Source organism: Mobula hypostoma, chromosome 16, assembly GCF_963921235.1.
Source record: "Mobula hypostoma chromosome 16, sMobHyp1.1, whole genome shotgun sequence".
NCBI classification, from domain to species: domain Eukaryota; kingdom Metazoa; phylum Chordata; class Chondrichthyes; order Myliobatiformes; family Myliobatidae; genus Mobula; species Mobula hypostoma.
Genome location: NC_086112.1, coordinates 38,558,978 through 38,580,720, shown reverse-complemented (window position 1 = coordinate 38,580,720; position 21,743 = coordinate 38,558,978). Strand labels below are relative to the sequence as shown.

Here is a 21,743-nt window from a genome sequence, read left to right as displayed (position 1 = left end):
CAGGTAACTGTGCGTTACAACAGTTAAAAGCAGGAGAGCATCTCTGAACGTACAACACATTGAACCTTGAAGTGGATGGGCTACAGCAGAAGACGACCACAGTGAGTTCCACTCCTGTGGCCACTTCATTATGTACACTCCTGTATCTAACAAAGCGGCTACTGAGTGTATATGCCTGGTACTTTGGAAGTAGCAATGACATCTTTATCTCTCATCACGCTTCAAAGGTCACAGGTGGCACAAGCATTTGAGGATGACTGCTTGGACAAAAGGCACACCTCCAAAACCCATGGCAGACAAATCTTTGAAACTCCACTCTTCTGTAACATCAGCCACCTTAGGCCAAGTTGTAGAGAGCCATTGTGCTGGTCAAGGTTTAGGTTTTTTTTTGACAGGACCAGAAGCTCCCAAAAATATTCCATAGCCAAAGCAACAAGAATAATTGTGACCCAGGACACTGCACATTCTTGTCAGTCAAAATAAAAAGTTGAGCATCAGGGAAAAGACCTTTCAAGTTCACCTGATGAAGAAAACAAAATGAAGACAGGAGCACATGATGCCCAGATGGAAGAGAATTCTAGAATAGTTGTTGCATGGTTTACCTAAGACTCAAGATCTGAGCACAGCATTTCACCAAATCTCACAGCAAAATCACAATTCAAGCATTGTGACAAGATTCTTTGCCACGCCAGGATATCGTGCTCTTGCACTGGATTTCAAAACTGTAGATACAGGTGAAGAGGAAGAGATTGCCAGAGCAAATCTCACCTGAAACTACTGTGGGAGTAGGGGAAGAGGGGAATCCAAATAGCCAGTTAAGCTAATACATTTGTCCAGCTGTCAATGCATGGTGAATATTGAACACTCCTGATGTAATTATACATAGCAAGCTATTGAGGAACTTGAGAAAATCTACAGACGCTGGAAATCCAAGCAACACAAACAAAATGCTGGAGGAACTCAGCAGGCCAGGCAACATCTATGGAAAAAGAATACAGTGTTTTGGGTTGAGTCTTACTGAAGGGTCTCAGTCCAAAATATCAACTGTACTCTTTTCCATAGATGCTGCTTGGCCTGCTGAGTTCTTCCAGCATTTTGTGTGTGTTTATTGAGAAACTTACCAGAATTGAAACCAAAATATAAAAAACACACTAAATAAAAGATTTTAAAATAAAAATAGTTTTCAAAATCTCAAAATACTAATGGCCAATTCCACACAGTTGTTGATCATTGGAAGCATGCAGGGAACTGCTATGTAGCAGATCCATCCTCCACTTCTTTGATGAGATTAACCGATCTAAGTGCTGGGGTTCTTATGCAACAGCACCTTTCTAGTAGGACTTTGAGACCTAGCATTGAAGAGCAGTTTAGGCACTACATTTAGAGCTTGTGCATTTCTGCACTAATGGGCAAAAATCCCACATCTGTTGGCACATGTGTGGTCAAATGCTGGTAATAGTTTTCACTTTTTTTCCCCTATCAGGCCAAAATTCTAACCCAATAAACCTGACGCTGAACTCACCAGAAAATGCTGGAAATACTCTGGTCAGGCAACATTTGTGGAGAAGACCTCTAGACCACGTGTGTATGTTTTTATGCAATGAGTTGCTGTTGCACGGTAGTCTGCTAAGATATTTGCATTAATGAGATGTACAGGTGGACTTAATAAAATGGCCACTGTGTATTTGCAAAATTGATTTCTGAACAGCCCACAAACACTACATCATTATTCCACTGTTGTATTATTTTTATACCTTAGTCATTTTTATATCTTGCACTGTACTTATGCCATGAAACAACAAATTTCCTAAACTAAATCAGTGATAATAAACCTGATTCCGAAACCTCTTATAGTTGCACAAGGTTGGACTACGCACAGCCCTTGTTAGTTGCAGATTTGATATATTGCCTGACTCAGGCATATTAACTTTTCATTTTATTAATTTTTGGATTAAGGTAACAGTTATCAAGGCTAGTATTTATTGACTATTCACAAATGTCATTGGGGAAAATGGTGCTGAGCCAGCTCCTTGAAGCAATACAGCCTTTGTGGCTAATGTCTCAGTGGGGAGAGTTCTGCTAATGATGAAAGAATAATGATATACTTTCAAGCCATTGTGTTAGTTGGAAGGGATCTAGCAATTGGTACTCAAGAGTCTTCTGTATTGTCCTCCATGATGGAAAGGTTGTAGATTTGGAAAGTGCTGCCAAAGCAACATTGGTAAGTAATTACGGTGCTCTGACTTCAACACCATGAAGTACCTCGAGAGGCTGTTTGCGGCTGGCATTAACTCCAGCCTTTGAGACAACTTATTTCATTGCATTTCACGGACCACCAAAACAGGTCTATGGCAGGCACTACCTCCCTAGCCCTGCAATCATCTTTGGAGCATCTGGATAGCAAAGGCATCTACATCAGACCATTCTTTATTGACAAAGGGTCAATACTATAATTCCAAGCAAACTCAAGACCGTGGGAATCAATGTCTCCCTCTGAATCTGGATCCTTGACTTCCTGATCAACAGGTTTCAGTCAGTAAGGACAGGCAGCAACACCTCCACCACAATTATTCTACACACTACTGCTCGACAAAGTAGGGTTCTCAGTCCCTACTTTACTCCCTGTACATTCATGATTGCATGGCCAGATTCTGCTCCAACTCTAAGTTTACCGATGATACCACCATAGTGGACCATATCTCAAATAATGATGGGGTAGAGTCCAGGATGGAGACACACAGTTTATTAACAACTTTTCCTTTAATGTCAGCAAAATAAAGGAGCTCATTATTGACTTCAAGAAGGTGGGTGCAGTGGGGGGGGGGGGGGGACGTGCTCCTGTCTATTGATACACCACAGAAAATATCTTATCTGGACCATAGAAAATGCAGAAATTTCGACACGGCTCAGCACATCATGGAAACTGGCCTCTCCTCTATGGACTCTGTCTATACTTCAGCCAGCATAATCAAAGATCGCAACCATCCCAAACATTCCCTCTTCCATTTGTCAGAAGATACAAAGCATGTACCACCAGTCTCCAGACAGCTTCTGACACACTGCTATAAAACTAATAAGTGGTTTCCTAGTATGATAAAATGGACTCTTAACCTCAATCTACTTCATTATGATCTTGTACCTTGTTGTCCACCTGCACTGCACTTTCTCATTAGCTGCTACAGTTTATTCTTCACTTCTTAACCTTGATCTACCTCAGTGTACTCTGTATTGATTTGATCTGTATGAACAGCTTGCAAGACAAGCTTTTCACTGCATCTTAGTACATGTGACAATAATAAACCAATTTCACTTTCTGTGTATTTTATAGGTAGTAAACAATGCAAAAAAAGTGCAGTGGAGGAAGAGAATGTTTAAACTTAAAACTAGACATCAGTCAGTGGACTGCATTTATCTTCATTGTGTCCAATGGAGTTGCATTCACCTTGACAAGTAGAAAATATTCCTCACACTCCTACCTCAAGCTTGACTGCTTTATAGCATCAAGATGGTCACACAGTGGGATACCCAACTCCACAATACGTAGGGATAACTTCAATTATTTTTGGTCAATTGTCTGGATCTAAATTCAAGGAGGTTGTACAGATCTGTCACAGCCTAAAACAGTGCTCTTTAGATAGGATAAGCAAGTCTCTCATCTGCAGAAAATTAGGTATACAAAGCCTTTGGCAAGTTTTCACCTCCTGTACGTTACTTGTGTCCTTCTATCACATTCCTCCTTATTGTGTCTTTACAGCTTCTACTCTCCTTTGATCCATACTCACTTTCAATGACTTATATATAATGATTTTCCAACCTGAAAGCAAACTAAAGACTACAGAATGAAGTGGAATAGCATCTGAGAATTTTGGAGCTTAATCCTCATTATGGACCCTTTATGTCCAGCAAAATAACTCTTCTGTTAATGTGCCAAACCACCTGAAACAGTGTTTCAAAAATTTAAAATCACATTTGGTACTCTAGCTACTATGATCTCAATTTGCATGTATTTGTGATTGTGTATGTTTACAAGAAGGATTTATCAGCCGTGTCAAGAGTTAGAGTGATACGATACGGAAGCAGACCCTTGGGCCCAACTTGTCCACACTGATCAACCTAAACATGTCATAGTTTGTTTTGGGGATGGGACCAGGAGGTAGAGGAGGAAGGAAATTGGTTCTCTCAGTAATTCAACCGCTCCTCCAGTCACTTTCCTTCAGGATGGGAGGTGGCTTCCACCAACATCAATACTAACTCAGCAAACTCATTGATTCAAATGATCATAAATATGTTAAATATGGGAATAGAAAACAGTAAATTACTATAAACTACTAAATTTTGGGGATATTTTGGGATAGAGTGCCATCTATCCCTGGATTGGGATTACTGAACAGTTATTCAACACTTAACACAATGAATTGTTTTCAGTTACTTCTATTTCCTTCAACATTCTTGTATTTAGTGCTTTGAGGCGCAGCAGTGGCCAATTCCATGTGAAATGACTGTCTTAATATATCATCCTTTTATGATGAAACAGAACTGGCCAGGTAGCACTTTCCTCAAATGAAGTGACTTTTTGGTTAAGACCGATTATATCCTATCTAATATTCAAAGAGACTTTTACTGGAGACTGTCGAACAAGCAATCAAGAATTTAATCAGTCTTCCACTAAATGTTTCCAATGAAGAGCACATTCGCATCTTGCACTTACATATCACCTTCAATACACTCAAAACGTTTTGGCGTATTAGTAGACCAGTGGACCCCAACCACCGGGCCGAAAAGCATGTGCTACTGGGCCGCGAGGAAACGATATGATTTGACGACATGATTTGACAATATGACTCAGCTGCACCTTTCCTCATTCACTGTCATGCACTGTTGAACTTGAACATAGGGTTGCCAACTGTCCTGTATTAGCCGGGACATCCCGCATATTGGGCTAAATTGGTTTGCCCCATACGGGACCACCCTTGTCCCGTATTTCCCCCGCTAAGGTAGAGTGCTCATATGAAACTGTTCGTAAGCCGAAATGGCGTAAAGCAAAGAAGCAATTACCATTAACTTATATGGGAAAGATTTTTGAGTGTTCCCAGACCCAAAAAAATAACCTATCAAATCATACCAAATAACACATAAAACCTAAAATAGTACTAACATATAGTAAAAGCAGGAATGATATACAGAGCCTATATAAAGTAGAAATAATGTATGCACAGTGCAGCTTCACTTAACAGAGTCCAGAAGATTAAGCCAAAACTGATTTATAGAAAAAATCTGCACGTACACGCATGCACACGTCACGCATGCGCACACAGGTGCCTGCGCAAGGCTTCATGGTCATAGTAGTCTTTCTCGGGGTAAACACAAGTGTCCTGCATTTGACTGCTACTTTTGTCCCTTACTTGGGAGTGAGAAAGTTGGCAACCCTACCTGAACACCACCCCCCTCCCTGCACGCGCCCCCCCCCCAACCAGTCGGCCGGTCCAGAAGAATATTGTCAATATTAAACCGGTCCGCGGTGCAAAAAGGGTTGGGAACCCCTGCAGGATGACAAAATTTGAAAGAGAAGAGATATAGTGTACTGGACTTACGGCACAGGAACAGAATTGGGCCACTCAGCTCAAGTCTGCTCCACATGGCTGATTTATTATTAAATCTTAACCCCATTCTCCGGCCTTCTCCCTGTAACCTAAAACACCCTGACTAAATCGAGAACCTATCAACCTTTGTTTTAAATATACTCTACAATTTGTAATCAATTCTACAGATTCACCATCCTCAGACGAAAGAAATACCTCCACATCTCTGTTCGAAAGGGACACCTTTATATGCTGATTTTGTGTCCTCTGGTCTTAGACACACCTAATATTAGAAACATCCTCCCCATGTCCATTTTATCCAGTCTTTCAATATTCAGCAGATTTTAACTAGATTTCCCCCCCTTAGCCTTCCAAACTCCAGTGAGTACAAGTCCAATACCATCAATTGCTCCTCTTTCAGCCCTAGGATCATTCTTCTAAACCTTCTCTGGACTCTCTCCAAGATCAGCACATCTTTCCCTAGATATGGTGCCCACAACTGCTTACAATTATTCAACTGTGGTCTGACCAATGCCTTATAAAGCCTCAGCATTACATCCTTGCTTTTATATTCTAATCTTCTTAAAACAAATGCTAACATTGTATTTACCATCCTTAATACTGACTCAACCTGCAAGTTAACCTTCAGGGAATCACGCACTACAGTTCCCAGATCCCTTTGCACCTCCAATTTCTGAATTCTCTCCATTCTACACCTTTACTCCTTCTACTAACATGCTTGAGCGTACATTTCCCTACAATGTACTTCATTTGGCATTTTTTGCCCATTCTTCCAGCCTATCCAAGTCATTCTGCAGACTCACAGCTTCCTCAACACAACCTGTCCCTATATCTATCTTTGCATCATCTACAAACTTAGCCACATCAATTCCACAATCCAGATCCTTAAGATGTATGTGAAATATTGCAGACATAACACTGATCTCTGTGAAAAACCGCTCGTCACCAGCAGCCAACCAGAAAAGAACACTTTTATTCCCACTCTTTGCCCTTTTTCCAGTCAGCAAACTCCTATCCATGTTAATAACTTACCTGTAACACTATGAGTTCCATCATGTTTAGCAGTCTGTGTGGCAGATTATCAAAGGCCCAAGAACACAGAATAATTGACTTGGATGACTCTCCTTTATCCTATTACTTCATGAAGGAATTCCAACAGATTTTTTGGTCAAGATCTCCCCTTAAGGAAACTATCTGACTTTCTGATCACAGGATCGAAAGAAGCTGCAGAAAGTTGTGAACTCAGTCAACTCCGTCAAGGGCACTACCTTCCATGGCATCTAGGACAACTTTACATATGTATATGATGCCTTGTGATATATAACCTGATTCTAATATATATACACACCGGTGATAGAATCAGATTCTGATTTTATCATATGCTTTCAAACAACCTCACCCTTAATAATGGACTCTGAAATCTTACCAACCACAGAAGTCAGGCTAACTGGCCTATAATTTTCTGTCTTTTACATCTCTCCCTCCTTAATGCATGAAGTGATTTTTTTGCAATTTTCCAGTTCTCTGGAACCATTCCAGAATCTAGTAATTCTTTAAAGATCACTACTAATGCCTCCATAATCTCTTCACCTACCTCTTTCAGAAGGCAGGGTTGTAGTCCATCTTATCCACCTTCAGACCTTGCAGTTTCCCAAGCACCTTCTTCTTAGTAATAGGGAGTAGGCTAATAGCCTGCCCTGGTCCAACCATGTAGGTGCCATGGCCAGGAAAGTATGCCAGCACCTCTGCTTCCCTTTCATCCTCACTACTTTTTATAAGTGCACCACAGAAAGCATCCCATCTGGATGCATCACAGCTTGGTATAGCAACTGCTTTGCCCAAGACCACAAGAAACTGCAGAGAGCTGTGGATACAGCCACAGGAACCAGCCTGCCCTCTGTGGATTCTGTCTACACTTCGCATTGCAAACATAATCAAAGATAGCACCTCCACTACACACACATTCTAAAGCTTGAAAACACATACCACCTGGCTGAAGAACAGCCCAACATTATTAGACTACAGAACAGTCCCTTAGAATAATAAGATGGACTCTTAACCTCACAATCTACCATGTTATGTATTTGCACCTTGACTGCCTGCACTTTATCATTTTTCCTTGTGCAATGCTCTGTGATGAAATGACATGCAAACCAACTTTTTAACTGTACATATCACAATAATAAAAAAGAACTTAATAAACAAAATACAAACCATCGCATAGGCAGCTCAGTAATAATGACACACCTATAGAGAAGTCATCAGTACCTCAAGGATTAGCTGCTCTATGTAACCAAAAAGTGATAACTGATTTTATGAAGGATGGAGATTGGAAGGGGTGGGTGTATGAGGGTGATGATTAAATCCTCAGCTGGCTCCATTATGATGGCCATCATAACAATGAACTCATCTTATTTCTAGAAGTCCATTTCATTACTGTCTACATGAACTTTGCAAGAAACTCTCATCACTGATTCAGGTCCAAACCTTTAAACGTATAGGAGATGTTAACAACAATGTTTATTAATTAATATTGTATCCTCTCAGTGGTAGTAAGGAGTTGCCCTTGAAATAAGAAAACTCCAGTAACTCAACACCAGGGGTGTCAAACTCATTTTAGATCACGGGCTGGATTGGGCAAAATGCGACTTCACATGGGCCGGATCAGTTGTGCACGCACGCGTGCTCCCACAGCTTTCGTTGCCTTCGTTTTCTCAACCTGCTCTCATGTGTCTCAGCCTCTGCTATAACTACAAAGCGTTTCACTTTACGGATTCTCTGTTTGAAATTTCTCTCTGAGTTTCGCAACAACACCTGCCTTTTTTCCTGACCACGGACAGTGCGCCATCTGTTGCCGTGCTATCAGCATGTCTCCAGTCAACCCCCCCCAGTCTGTCCAATGCTTCGACGAGGCTGGAGAAAACGTTGTTCGCCGTTGTGGTGTTTGTCATGGGCACCACCTCCACAAGCTCCTCGGTGACAGTCAAAGATGCATCAACACCACGAATAAATATTCCCAATTGAGCTACATGAGTCACGTCGGTGCTCTCATCAATTGCAATAGAGAAGGCAATAAATGACTTCACTTTGTCTTTTAGGTGACTATTCAAATCTCCTGCAAGGTCCCCGATTCTCTCTGCCACAGTATTTCTTTGCAAGCTGATATTACCAAGAGCCTGTCTTTTCTCAGGGCACACCAGCTCAGCCACCGCCAGCATGCGTGCTTTGATGAATTCCCCCTCTGAGTATGGTTTTGACGCAGCAGCTATTTTGTTGGCAATAATATAGCTGGCCTTGACAGCTCCATCATGAGTCTCTCGACTTTTGGTGAACACCGATTGCTGTTTTTTCAGAGCTGCTTCAAGCTCGTTTACCTTTTGTGTTCTGAGTCGTCCTACGTACTTGTCATATTTTTCTCCGTGTGACGTCTCATAGTGTCGTTTGATATTGTACTCTTTTGCCACAGCCACTTGTTGCGAGTATATCAGACACACAAGTTTGCCGTTGACCTCACAGAAGAAAAAATAATCTTTCCAATTACCGTTGAATATCTGACCTTCAATGTCAACTTTTCTTTTCTTGGAAAGCATTTTGAACTACAGCAGCGAACAGTCTCAGCCTTGCTACAGGTGCTACTTACCTGAGTACTCTGTGTGTTTATACTGTGTCTGACGACGTAAGTGGGGCCCTAGTGGTCTTCAGTACAGGGTGGTAGGTGCTTATGCACAGCGGGTGGTTAACTGCCGCTTATTGTTTTCTAAGTACACACAACAAGCTGCCGGTGCAGCAGGCAGCACAGACAGCGGTAGGAGAGCGGCTGCCATACAGATACATAATAAATGGTCATGAATATACTTTATTTTCCCCAAATCATCCTGCGGGCCGGATGCGGTAGTTTGACACCCCTGCTCAACACAGAATCTTAAAAAAAAATCAGGGTAATTGAGCTGATAAAGCACCTTGCCAGTGATCATTTTAAAACAAACAGGTCTAACCCTGGAACTCCCTAACTAATAACATTATAGGAGTATAGTAAACACATTGACTGCAAGGTAGCTATCACAATTTTCTTGAGCAATCAACGATAGACAATATATGACAACATCACCAAATTGACAATAAATTGACCATGCCAATAGATATATAATAGTGTTCCAGATTATAGGCTATTTGAAAGATGTAGGGGAAATATATGCATTAACCCCAGATTATGATCAATGTAAAAAAAAAATGTTGCCAGCTTGGTTGTTAAAACTGGGAGCATTAATTGCAAATGTTTCAGTGTAGAAATGAATAATATATTCAATGGAATTAATGGATGCACATTGTTTGCAGACCATTCGGACATTACTTCCTACAAAGTGAAACATAACATCACGAATGACAGTGATACTTCACTCCCAGATGAACTCAACCCCTTTTTAACACACTTTGAAAGAGGGAATAAAACTACAGCTGTGAGAATCACTGCAGCACCTGGTGACCCTGTGATATCCGCCTCTGAGGCTCATGACAGGCTGTCTTTCAAGAGGGTGCTCCCTTGCAAGGCAACAGGCCCCAAAGGAGTTATTTGATAGGGAACTGAAAACCTGTGCCAACCTATTGGTGGGGGTGTTCAAAGACATTTTCAATTTCTCTTTGTTATAGTCAGAAGTTCCCACCTGCTTCTAAAGGGCAACAATCACACCAGTGCCCAAGAAGAGCAGGGTGAGCTACCCTAACGACTATTGTCCAGTAGCACTTACAGTGATCACTATACAGTGATTAAAAGCTTTGAGAAGCTGGTTATGGCTGGAATTAAATTCTGTCTCAGCAAGGACCTGGACCCACTGCAATTTGCTTATCACAATAGGTGGATGCAATCTCATTGGCTCTTCACATGGCCTTAGATCACATGGACAATACAAATACCCATGTCAGGATGCTGTTTATTGACTATAGCTCAGTGTTCAACGCAATCATTCCTGCAGTTCTGACTGAAAAGCTCCAGAACCGGGGCCTCTGTACCTCCCTCTGCAACTGGATCCTCAGCTTCCTAACTGGAAGGCCACAATCTGTGCAGGTCAGAAATAACACCTCCATCTTACTGACAATCACACAGGCACATCTCAGGAACATGTGCTCAGCCCACTGCTCTACTCTCTCTACACCCACAATTGTGTGGCTAGGCACAGCTCATATGCCATCTATAAATTTGTTGACAACACATCTACTATTGGCAAAATTTCAGATGGTGATGAGATGGTATACAGGAGCGAGATATATCAGTTAATTGAATGGTGTCACAGAAACAACATTAAACTCAACGTAAGACCAAGAATTGATTATGGACTCCAGAAAGGATAAGACAAGAACACATACCATTCCTCAGAAGGATTAGAAGTGGAAAGAGTGAGCAATTTCACGTTCCTGGGTGTCAATATCTCTTAGAATCTAACCTGGATGAAACATACTGATGCAGCTACAAAGAAGCTATGACAGCAGCTATATTTCATTAGTTATTTGAGGAGATTTAGTATGTCACCAAAGCCACTAGCATATTTCTACAGATAACCATGGAGAGCATTCTAACTGGATACATCATCATCTGGCAAGGGGGGTAGGGGGGTAGGGGTGCTACTGCACAGGATCAGAATAAGCTGCAGAGAGTTGTCATCTTAGTCAGTTCTATCATGGGCACTAGCCTCTGCAGTATCCAAGACACCTTCAAGGAGCGATGCCTCAAAAAGTCAGTGTCTATCATTAAGGACCCTCATCACCCAAGTCATGAGGAAGGAGGTACACAAGTCTGAAGCCACACCTTCAACAATTCAGGAACAACTTCTTCCCCTCTGCCATTTGTTTTCTGAGTGGACAGTGATCTCATGAACACTACTTTTTTATTTTTATTTTTGCACTACTTATTCAAATAAATTAAAAAAAAATAAAATAAATAAATTAAATTAAATATATAATTTTTATACATTATATTTACTGTAATTCATTTTTTATATTATATTGCATTGTACTGCTGCCACAAAGAAAAATTTTATGATATATTGAGCCTGATCCTGATTTCCAGAAGTAATCTTCCAGTTTGACTACAAAAATACATTTGGTTTTATTTTAAAATTGAACGGTTTTTTAAAATTTGCATTCTTTCCCAAAACAATTAAGATTATTCTCAAACATCAAAAGTAAGCAATAGATTGAAATGACATATAATCTTTGCCATTCATTCCTACTTCAGTCATGCTTCACCAGTGAGTTAAGGTGAGATGTGAAGAACAATGCAAATCATTCTGTTTAAATTGCTGTAAACAACATATTTTATGATAACCCTTCAAGAATATTAAAAACAAGATTTACCAGATATGAATTCACAAAATGTATTAACTCTTATCAGAACTATCATTGAAATGCATTCATTATATGTAAAAAGCTTTAGGTCAATTCAGCGTTATGTTTGTAACAAAAGTATTCCTGAATAGCAAAGTATGTTAACATCAACAAAATAGATGAGCACTTAAAAATATATATTTCTAATTATTAAAGTGGAAGAATTTCCTCAGCTATTGTAACATCATGGCACTTAAAATTTACCTGTACTAGCAAAGATGCAAAGAACCATAGATTAGCACCTATCTTAACGCAGCTCTCTTGGGCAGCACTACCTCAACTACCCCATTCTTATGGTACTCTCAACCCAATTTATACTGTAATACTTTAAGAGTCGGTTGATTTTATAGTTTACTGATCACAATTATAATTCACTGATGACAATTAAAAAACAATTACATCTATTGTATTGTCTTGAGGATGTTATCCCTGAATGCAACTTTATTGTATTAAAAATATCAATGATAAACTAAATTACCCATTATCAATAATTATAGCATTAGCACCTTGATGAAGATGGTTACATAAACAAGCTTATAAAACTAACTCCCTATTCCCTTATATAATAACAGGCCTGATCATAAACAAAAACACTTAAAATTATATTTGCATGTCACTGTAGGTAGAGTTTGGAAGCCACTCTGTAATACAGTATGCATTTCAGTTGTAACTTTTTAACAACAAAAAATCTAAAAACTTAATTGAGGACACAACTACATTAACTAAAAGTAAGTTGATTGTGGCATAACTGAACTTTAAAAAATTCGGATGTTTCTGTTAATTATTGAATGCAATGAAAAAATTTTGACGTAATTTTTAACATTAGCGCCTACAAATAACATCTGTTGAGATATTTTTTATAAATGATAGTAAATAATACATTTTATTTCATCATGCTTCTTTGAAACTAATAAATAGATAAGGTTTAGAGGGAGATGGGTCAAAGGCAGCAAATATAACTAGCTTAGATGGCATCTTTATGGACATGGGTGAAATCCGCCAAAAGGGCCTGCTTCTATGCTGTGGCACTCAATGCCCCTAACCTAGCCAGGACCACAACTGAAAATGTTTGCATGCATGAGCTGAAACAAGACACACAGGTACAAGAACTACAGACACCATTACTGACACATATGCCATTGAAAAGCTTTTCGTAAGCTGTAGTTTTGAGAACGTGTGATCTCTATGGAACAGAGAATCACTATGATCAAGAATCTCTTTGATCAACTAATTACCCTAACATCCATTTTCCAACTGTGTGAATTGAATCAGTAAACTCACAATGGGAATCTATTTTCAACCAAAAAAATTCTTCAATCAAATGGCATCATTATCATTCTAAACATTATAAAAATACAGCCCAAAGTAAATAAAATGTCAACAATTACTGTTTGAAATAATATTTCAATATTCCAAATTGCAGAATCAATTCAACTACATTTATTCAATGGAACAACTGAAATGATAATAAATGAATACCAATAAAGTATTGATAATTAGCTTAATACCCAGGAAAAACAATAAGAGACTGAATTTTAAGAAAAAGGCCAAAACTTTTCTTTGCATTTCATTGCTGAGGAACATTTAGTCAAGTGCCTTTAAAACTGTTCACAATTGTTTGTTAAAAATAACTGTTTTAATTTTCATTCTGGAAATGTAGACTGGTGTAGAACAGGAAATAATTTTTGCCTCACTCCAGCCCTTTAAAAGAGCAAACTCGATACAGCGATTCCACCATTCCACACAAGACCACATGACATAGGAGCAGAGCAGGCCATTCAGTCCATCAAGTCTGCTCCACCATTCAATCATAGCTGATATACTATCCCTTTCAACCCCATTCTACTGGCTTTTTCCATAACTTTTGACACGCTAACTAGTCAAGAACCTATCAACCTCTGTTTTAAATATATCTAATGACTTGGCCTCCATAGTCATCTGTAGGAATAAATTACAGATTCACTACCCTCTGGCTAATTCCCAGGTTCCACACCCTGAAATATCCTCATTCAAGTAAACTAATGAGAAGCTACAAGTGCTTAACATTCAAGCAAATCTCAAAGTCCAATAAAAAGCAAGTTTTAAAATCCAGAAAAAAAAAATCATACAATCAACATGTTTTCACTTCTATTACAATACCCAATCTTGCCTTGGACTTGTTTTTTTAAAATCAAGAAGCAAATATTTTCTCCCTCACATGTTCAAATAATTTCTTCTAAATTCTGTATTAAAACTGCATGTAGCATTCTATAAAGCAGTGTTTTATAAACTATAACTACTCATTGTGCAAAATAATTTTGCTAAACATCTAAAATCTGTGCTCTGCTCTTTCAGCCATAGAAAATCTGTTTACTTGCACACAACCCTCAGACACATGCAACAAAAAAAAGCCTTAACTGTTTTTTCCCTTTTATAGACTTTCTAAATAACCAATCCCTCAATCCCAGAACTATCCCACTAACCTGTATTGTACCTTCCACAGAGTCTTAATTTCCTTATGTGCAGTGTCTAGGAATTAACACAATACTCCAACAGGGACTGAATTAGGGTTTTCTTATAGGTTTGACAACCTGGGTTTTGTATGTTTTACAGCAGCATGCAAAAGTTTCGGCACCCCTGGTCAAAATTTCTCTTACTGTGAATAGCTAAGCAAGAAAAAGGTGAACTGATTTCCAAAAGGCATAAAGTTAAAGATGACACATTTCTTTAATATTTTATCACAGCTTGTAAACGCTTTCTGTAGCCAGCTAAGCGTCTTTCAATTCTTGTTTGGGGGATTTTTGCCCATTCTTCCTTGCGAAAGGCTTCTAGTTCTGTGAGATTCTTGGGCCGTCTTGCATGCACTGCTCTTTTGAGGTCTATCCACAGAGACCTCAAAAGAGCAAAAATGTTCTATTCAAAAGGTTCAAAGGAACATCTAAACAAGCCTGATGCATTTTGGAAACAAGTCCTGTGGACTGAAGTTAAAATAGAACTTTTTGGCCGCAATGAGCAAAGGTATGTTTGGAGCAAAAAGAGTGCAGAATTTCATGAAAAGAACCCCTCTCCTGCTGTTAAGTACTGGGGTGGATCAATCATGCTTTGGGCTTGAGTTGCAGCCAGTGGCACGGGGAACATTTACTAGAGGGAAGAATAAATTCAATTAAATACCAGCAAATTCTGGAAGCAAACATCACACCGTCTGTAAAAAAGCCAAAGATGAAAAGAGGATGGCTTCTACAACAGGATAATGAACCTAAACACACCTCAAAATCCACAATGGACTACCTCAAGAGGTGAAAGCTGAAGGTTTTGCCATGGCCGTCACAGTCCCCTGACCTAAATATCATCGAGAATCTGTGGATAGACCTCAAAAGAGCAGTGCATGCAAGATGACCCAAGAATCTCACAGAACTAGAAGCCTTTTGCAAGGAAGAATGGGCGAAAATTCCCCAAACAAGAATTGAAAGACTCTTAGCTGGCTACAGAAAGCGTTTACAAGCTGTGATACTTGCCAAAGGGGATGTTACTAAGTACTGCGATGCAGGGTGCCCAAACTTTTGCTTTGGGCCCTTTTCCTTTTTTGTTATTTTGAAACTGTAAAAGATGGAAATAAAAAAGTTTTCTTGCTTAAAATATTAAATAAATGTGTCATCTTTAACTTTATGCCTTTTGGAAATCAGTTCATCTTTTACTCGCTTAGCTATTCATAGCAACAGAAATTTTGACCAGGGTGCCCAAACTTTTGCATGCACTGTAACTTACAATGGCATGTACCATATAGTTTATTATTAGCTATATTAACCTGCCCTGTTGTCATCTGCGGCTCTGACATTCACCATCATGAAATGCTTCAAGAGACTAGCTACGGCACACATCAACTCCAGTGCCTTAACAACCTTGATGCATTCACCAACAACTGAAACAGGTCCACAGCAGATGCATCTTCTTAGCTCTACAATCATTTCAGAGACATCTGGATAACAAAGTCACCTATATCAGATTCCTTTTTAATCACTACAGCTCAGCCTTCCATCTCATATTTCAAAGAATACTCTTTTCACAGTTCACCTGCTTTGGCAATTGGTTCTGTGATTTCCTGACCAACAAACTCCAATCAGCAAGGATAACGACAAGGTTAAAAAGCTGGCACAGCCTGAGCCACAGGGCCTGTACTGTATTCCACTGTTTTAAGTTCTATATTATGCTCATTTAATTTGAAGTTTTTCCTCTTTTTGGGTATATGGTATATCAAAAACTCTTAGAAAGTACTAATGTGTTTTTTATTAATACACAGTAATTCCTGCAATTATTTAGTAGCATTTATATGGTAACATTTCTACAACCACCATGATTATTAGTATTAAAATGCATAACATATTAACTATTAATTACCATAATGAAAACTAGCTTAAAATATTAGTGAAGACATACCAGGGTTCCTTATTAGATTTCCTTCTTAAAAGCCTTTGGGCAATTCTTTCATTACTTTTTTCAAAAGAAAGAATATAATGTTTTAATCAATGGACTGGGACATCATCTTTAGCTATGCAGTGCTGTTAATGAGTCTCTTCTGCTCATTTCACACAATATAAGGCTACTTCTACAATTCATGAGAGGGTTAAAGTAACTGCAATAGAATCAAGCTGCAAAAATTACTAGAGTAGCTACCTCAGAATTCATAGATCTTTGGAAAAAGCATTTATCTCAGGATTATTACCTAAGATTGGCTTCCTTACCAATCTGAAGTTGCATTTTATTTTACCACTGCACCCCTCATATAATCCTAGGTTAGAAATAGTCAACATTTTAAAATATGCCATGTTTACATTCAACTAATGAATTTATAATGAAGTGTACAATATTGGAGTAGGTAAAGTGTTACAGATTCAGAACTTCATACAGCCTAAGTAGAAACTATAAAACCATTTTTGCACATTGTGTTTTATTAAATGCAGTACTATTATGAATTAAAAAGCAACAAGATTAAAGTTAACAGGAAATATTGAAGCAGTATGGTAAGTGACATGAATAGAGCTATAGAAATTGGACAAAGGTTTTATTACAGCACCTTCACAATTGTACAATTACCTGTAATACTTTTAAATACAAACTACAACACTTAATAAATTTAAAAACAGCAATAGAAGACAGGAACATTAGCTAAATTAAAACTGCAAATGTGCAAGCAAACAAATACTAAGAGAACAAAATAATGTCCTACACTAAGAATATTTTCTGCAATATTCTCTTCTCAGCCTTCTTTGTTTTGTGTAACTTGCATGCATTTTAGTTGGAAATGTTCTAGAATACAGGTACGCTGTCCATCCCTATGAATTTTCCAGTATGCACTTTTTCAACTAAAAATAAAACCATAAAAAAGTAAAAATACTAACAGGACTTCTAATGGTTATGGCTGTAGACAACTGGACTGTTATGAATACATGCATGGATGGTATACAGCAATTTGATCACATTAATCATCAGTATGGTCACTGTCAACCTATTCCATTCTTTGCACGCTTTTCCTTTCTGCAAGCATGGTAAAGAGGAAAAGAAGTAAAATAACTAGTTAGTTTTTCTGCAGTTTTCTGTGTGTTTTTTGGATAAATATATGAAGATAAAGCATATAGCCAGCAATATATTAGTTATACAAAGCACACAAACATCAAATTGTCCTGAGACATACAAGAATGTTTTGCAGTGTATGTAAATAAAATTTAGAAATTCAATGTCATTTTATTTTCAGTATTAAAAATACTCTTGCACAGTAAATACAGACCAAGTATTTAAAATTAGTTACCTGAAGGATCTGCATGCCATCTGCTTCTCTCAGCCTGTATGGACGAATTACTCCATCTTCATGAATAAATCGAGGTGGCCGGAGGCTCTCAACTTCTTCTGATGATTCTGTTGCGCTGATATTGAAAATACATACAGATTAAATATCTGCAAGAGAAATTCTCAGCTTGAACTAAAATGACCAGCAACATCTTTATGTCTAATTGATATTTACAAGTCAATAGTGTTAAGTGTTTTCATGTACAGTAGGTAACATTCATCTAAAGTGCACTAACAAAATTAAATCCTAAAAATTGTTTTCAACCTAAATAGAAAATATTAATCCTGAATTTCACAGTTAACACATGCCTATTCATGCTAGTTCAGTCTGGACATTAGATTCAGTCATGACCCTGAAAAAAATCAGTGCAATTTGCAGTTCCTAGTGCTGCTACAAATGACTGTCTACAAAGTTCCATTTGGTATCCTTGCATACTGCACACCTACCAATCCATTCCTGAAGTAATTATGTCAGTGCTCTAGCTTTTAAAAGACACCCTACAGTAGACCAAACCAGAAAATGCTGAAAAAAATTCAGCAGGCCAGGCTGCATCTAAGGAGAGCGAGTTAATTTTTTAGGCCAATGATCTTTCACTAGATTTAGTAAAAAATCAAACATTTTCAAGTTTCAGATGAGCAAGAGTGGAATGTGTATGAAAGGTTTGATAAAAGGACACTGAATGAGATAAATGGTGATGCTGAAGGGAGGTTGACAAAGGTTTGTTAATTGCAGCTGATTTGTTTGAAGATATAAATTGACAGATGAACAAGGGTAAGATGTGAAGAAAACTGAAGCGAGTATCAAGAGATACCAAACACTATAGCTGCTGGAATAATGAAGAGAAGGCATCTGCCACCTTCAAAGAATGCTCTCCTCATCAGGGAGGAACAAAGAGAAAGGGAGTTGACCTGCTGCATTGAAATGGGCCTGTAGCTGAATATTCTATCAAAAGTAGGTATACAGCTCATTTGTACTTTCCCATTCGCACTGTAGATCATAAAACTGCCATCTTTTTTCAAGATTTTAGCAATTCTCCCATGCGTGCTTCCCACAACCAGTTATCCTAAACCATAGTTCTTACTCTCTAATATACTGAAACTTCAGCCTCCAGCCAGCCCTTCAAGGACTAGAGTTGCTCATAATCTTCTAATATACACAGCTGCAGCTTATTCATCTTCCATTTTACTTGGCTGCATCTCCACTGCTGGATGCCACTTAGTAGTTGCAGGTCAAGCAAACCAAATTGGAAGAACCTCATAAGAGGAAATACTTTGTGAAAAGTTACTATCAATATTTGTGACAAAAGTTTCTATTTACAATATTTGTTATTGTTCATTAAAAATATTGGTTAAAAGCATTCGAGTTTCCAAAAGATAGAATGAACATGTACTGCAAATGACTTCACCAGTTTTATTTTTTATTAGCCACTTATTTTCTGACTGCACTTTAAGGTAGACAAATTAGAAATGTATCCCTTTGTTGCAAAATGACTAAATTCCAAATGACTTTGGAATTTTTCATAAGAGAGGTCATCTGTCAGTCATGTGAAAAGTGATCAGGATCAGTACTCAAATTGTGTGGTTTTGAGAGGTATTAAATTTTCTCCTGCACGCATTCTTTCATGGCCGATTTCTTTGTAGCTCTGCAAACTCACCAAATAAAAAAAAACAGCCAAAAGTAAAGGGACTTGCAGATGACTCAGTACCAAATTTGATCTTTCATATTAGAGCAACTATCAACAAAACACACTTTGTGTTAAAAAAGTTTACAGGAACGATAGGAGTCATTAAGGAGCAGAAAAATTAGCGACAAATACATTTTAGAAATACATGTACAGAAATGAAGTTAGTAACTGAGATCTTTAACAGTAAATTGAAGATGCAAATTTAATTAATAATCCAGATTTAAAAAAAAATATTTAGAGACACAGCATGGAGACCGGCCCTTCTAGCCCAATGAGCCAGCACCACCCAATTATAGCCAATTGACCAATTAACCTACTAACTCACACATCTTTGGAACATGGGAAGAAACCTACAAGGTCAGGGGGAGAATGTACAAACTTCTCACAGGCAGTGTTGGAATTTAATCAGATAGCTGGTACGAGTGTAATGTAATAGCGCTACGCCACCTTGCTGCCCCAAATTATTTAAATATACTACATTCAGTATCTGGATGGTTTTAGAGTTTGCTAATTGTCAACAGTTGCAGATGACACAATCAAAAAGAAAACTGAATTTAATTGGTATACAACCCCACCCTCAGCATTCACTCTCCAAATTAAACAATGCAAACAGTAGCCAAGCACATTTCTGCAACATGCTAAGGCTTCATTGACAGCATTTGCTAAACAAACTTTACTAGCAAAAAGGACAGGTGAAACAAATATATTCAAATGTCAACACTTGCATTTTACTATTACCATTATAATATGTGCCTGATTTGGAAACACTGCATTTCCTCATCAGGGTTGCGTCTAAATACTAAAACTTCCTATCCAACTGCAGTATGGAACTATGTTCGAGGACCACGACAAGGACTGCAGTGGTTTAAGATGGCTACTCAACACCCAACTCTGATGAGCATTTGAACATGAAGAACTATCTTAAGAAATCAGTTAAGGAACCTGGTGAAGCTTTGCATGTTCCATTGTTGAAAGTAAGTAATTGTAATGGCAGAGACATTCACCAAACTTCAATTAAGAATGTATATGGAATATACAAATATTTGGGTACGAGTAAAGTAGTTTTCATTAGAACACAAAAGATGGCAAGAAATGAAAAGAATTTTAAAAGAATAAACAATGAATAAACACTTTAATTTGTGGCTGAATTAGTAAAAGGGGGTGAAAGCATGATGTACAACCATCAGACCCAGGCAAGGAATAGAAAAAAGAAATGGTTTTTCTCATTCCTTAATTACAAATGCCAAAAAACATTGCAGTCAGATTCACACCTCAACTCACAATGAATGATGCCATAGGAAGATAAATAAAAATATAAAGGTTCATTTCAAAATTTCCTCTCATATATCATTACGTTCTAGTTGATTCAATCTGCTTATTATTATCCATTCAGTTTAATTCAGACGTCTGCAACCTTAGTACTGCAGAGGTACAATTGTTCCCTGCTGTGGTCTGAATGGATATTGAGTCATTCACTTTTAAACTATTTCAGTAGATGAACTATAAACTACTTCAGTGGGGGAAAGCCAGATAATTGCCCTGTTGCCTTTCAGGAATAAAGGTAAAAGACAAAATCCAGTTCCATCCTGTTTTCTCTTCGAGAAGTAAGAGAACATAAATATAACATATTTATTCTCAAACACAGATAAAAATACAAAATTTTACTATTGTTTTGGATATGTAGAAAATGCAACTGTCTAAAAGTCTTTTAAAGCAGAGCAATATACATAAGTTTAGGAAATACTTTACCTTTTTATCCCTTGAAAAGTGCTGCTGGCCAAGTCTATAATGCCTCCAGCTGGTCTTGCCACTGCTCCAACCAGGCCTTTGCCAATTCCTTTAAAAAAACCAGCTGCACCTTCCTTCTGCGCACCTACAAAATTAAATTTACAATTTCATTTTACTATAAATACCAATACTTTAAATTGAAGTTACCACAGAATTTTGCTTTTTACCTTTGATTGGCTTTGTCACTATTCCAGTGATTCCACTTACAAAACCCTAATAAGATATTTAAAAAATCGCTGTCAGTCCATTTTGAACATATTTCCCACTGTAAATATTACAGTATTATACTAAAGCACAGATGAAAACCACCAATTTGAACTACTGTATGTAAAGTATCAAACAGTCAAAAGAAACAGCAAAAGAACTGCAAGCATCTATGTGGTCACATTGCTAGGGTTATTTCGAAATGGGTTGCACGGTAGCACAGCAGTTAGAACAATCGCTTTACAGCACCAGCGATCACTGTTCAGGA

The 21,743-nt window shown here is 38.1% G+C and overlaps 1 protein-coding gene across 3 annotated transcripts in view; it reads right to left on the bottom strand.

Moving 5' to 3' along the window:
- Nucleotides 1–21,743, bottom strand: part of vps13a (vacuolar protein sorting 13 homolog A) — a 307,850-nt gene that overhangs the window by 28,688 nt on the left and 257,419 nt on the right. For 2 of the 3 annotated variants that reach the window (XM_063068778.1, XM_063068779.1), the window contains exons 66-68: nt 21,439–21,484; nt 21,233–21,356; nt 17,761–17,875 (exon numbers count right to left, since the gene is read on the bottom strand). In XM_063068778.1, the coding sequence (XP_062924848.1) occupies nt 17,761–17,875; nt 21,233–21,356; nt 21,439–21,484 (285 nt within the window). Of the gene's footprint in view, nt 1–16,905; nt 17,318–17,760; nt 17,876–21,232; nt 21,357–21,438; nt 21,485–21,743 lie in introns of those variants that run through there. The other variant, XM_063068780.1, reaches the window with a different exon arrangement.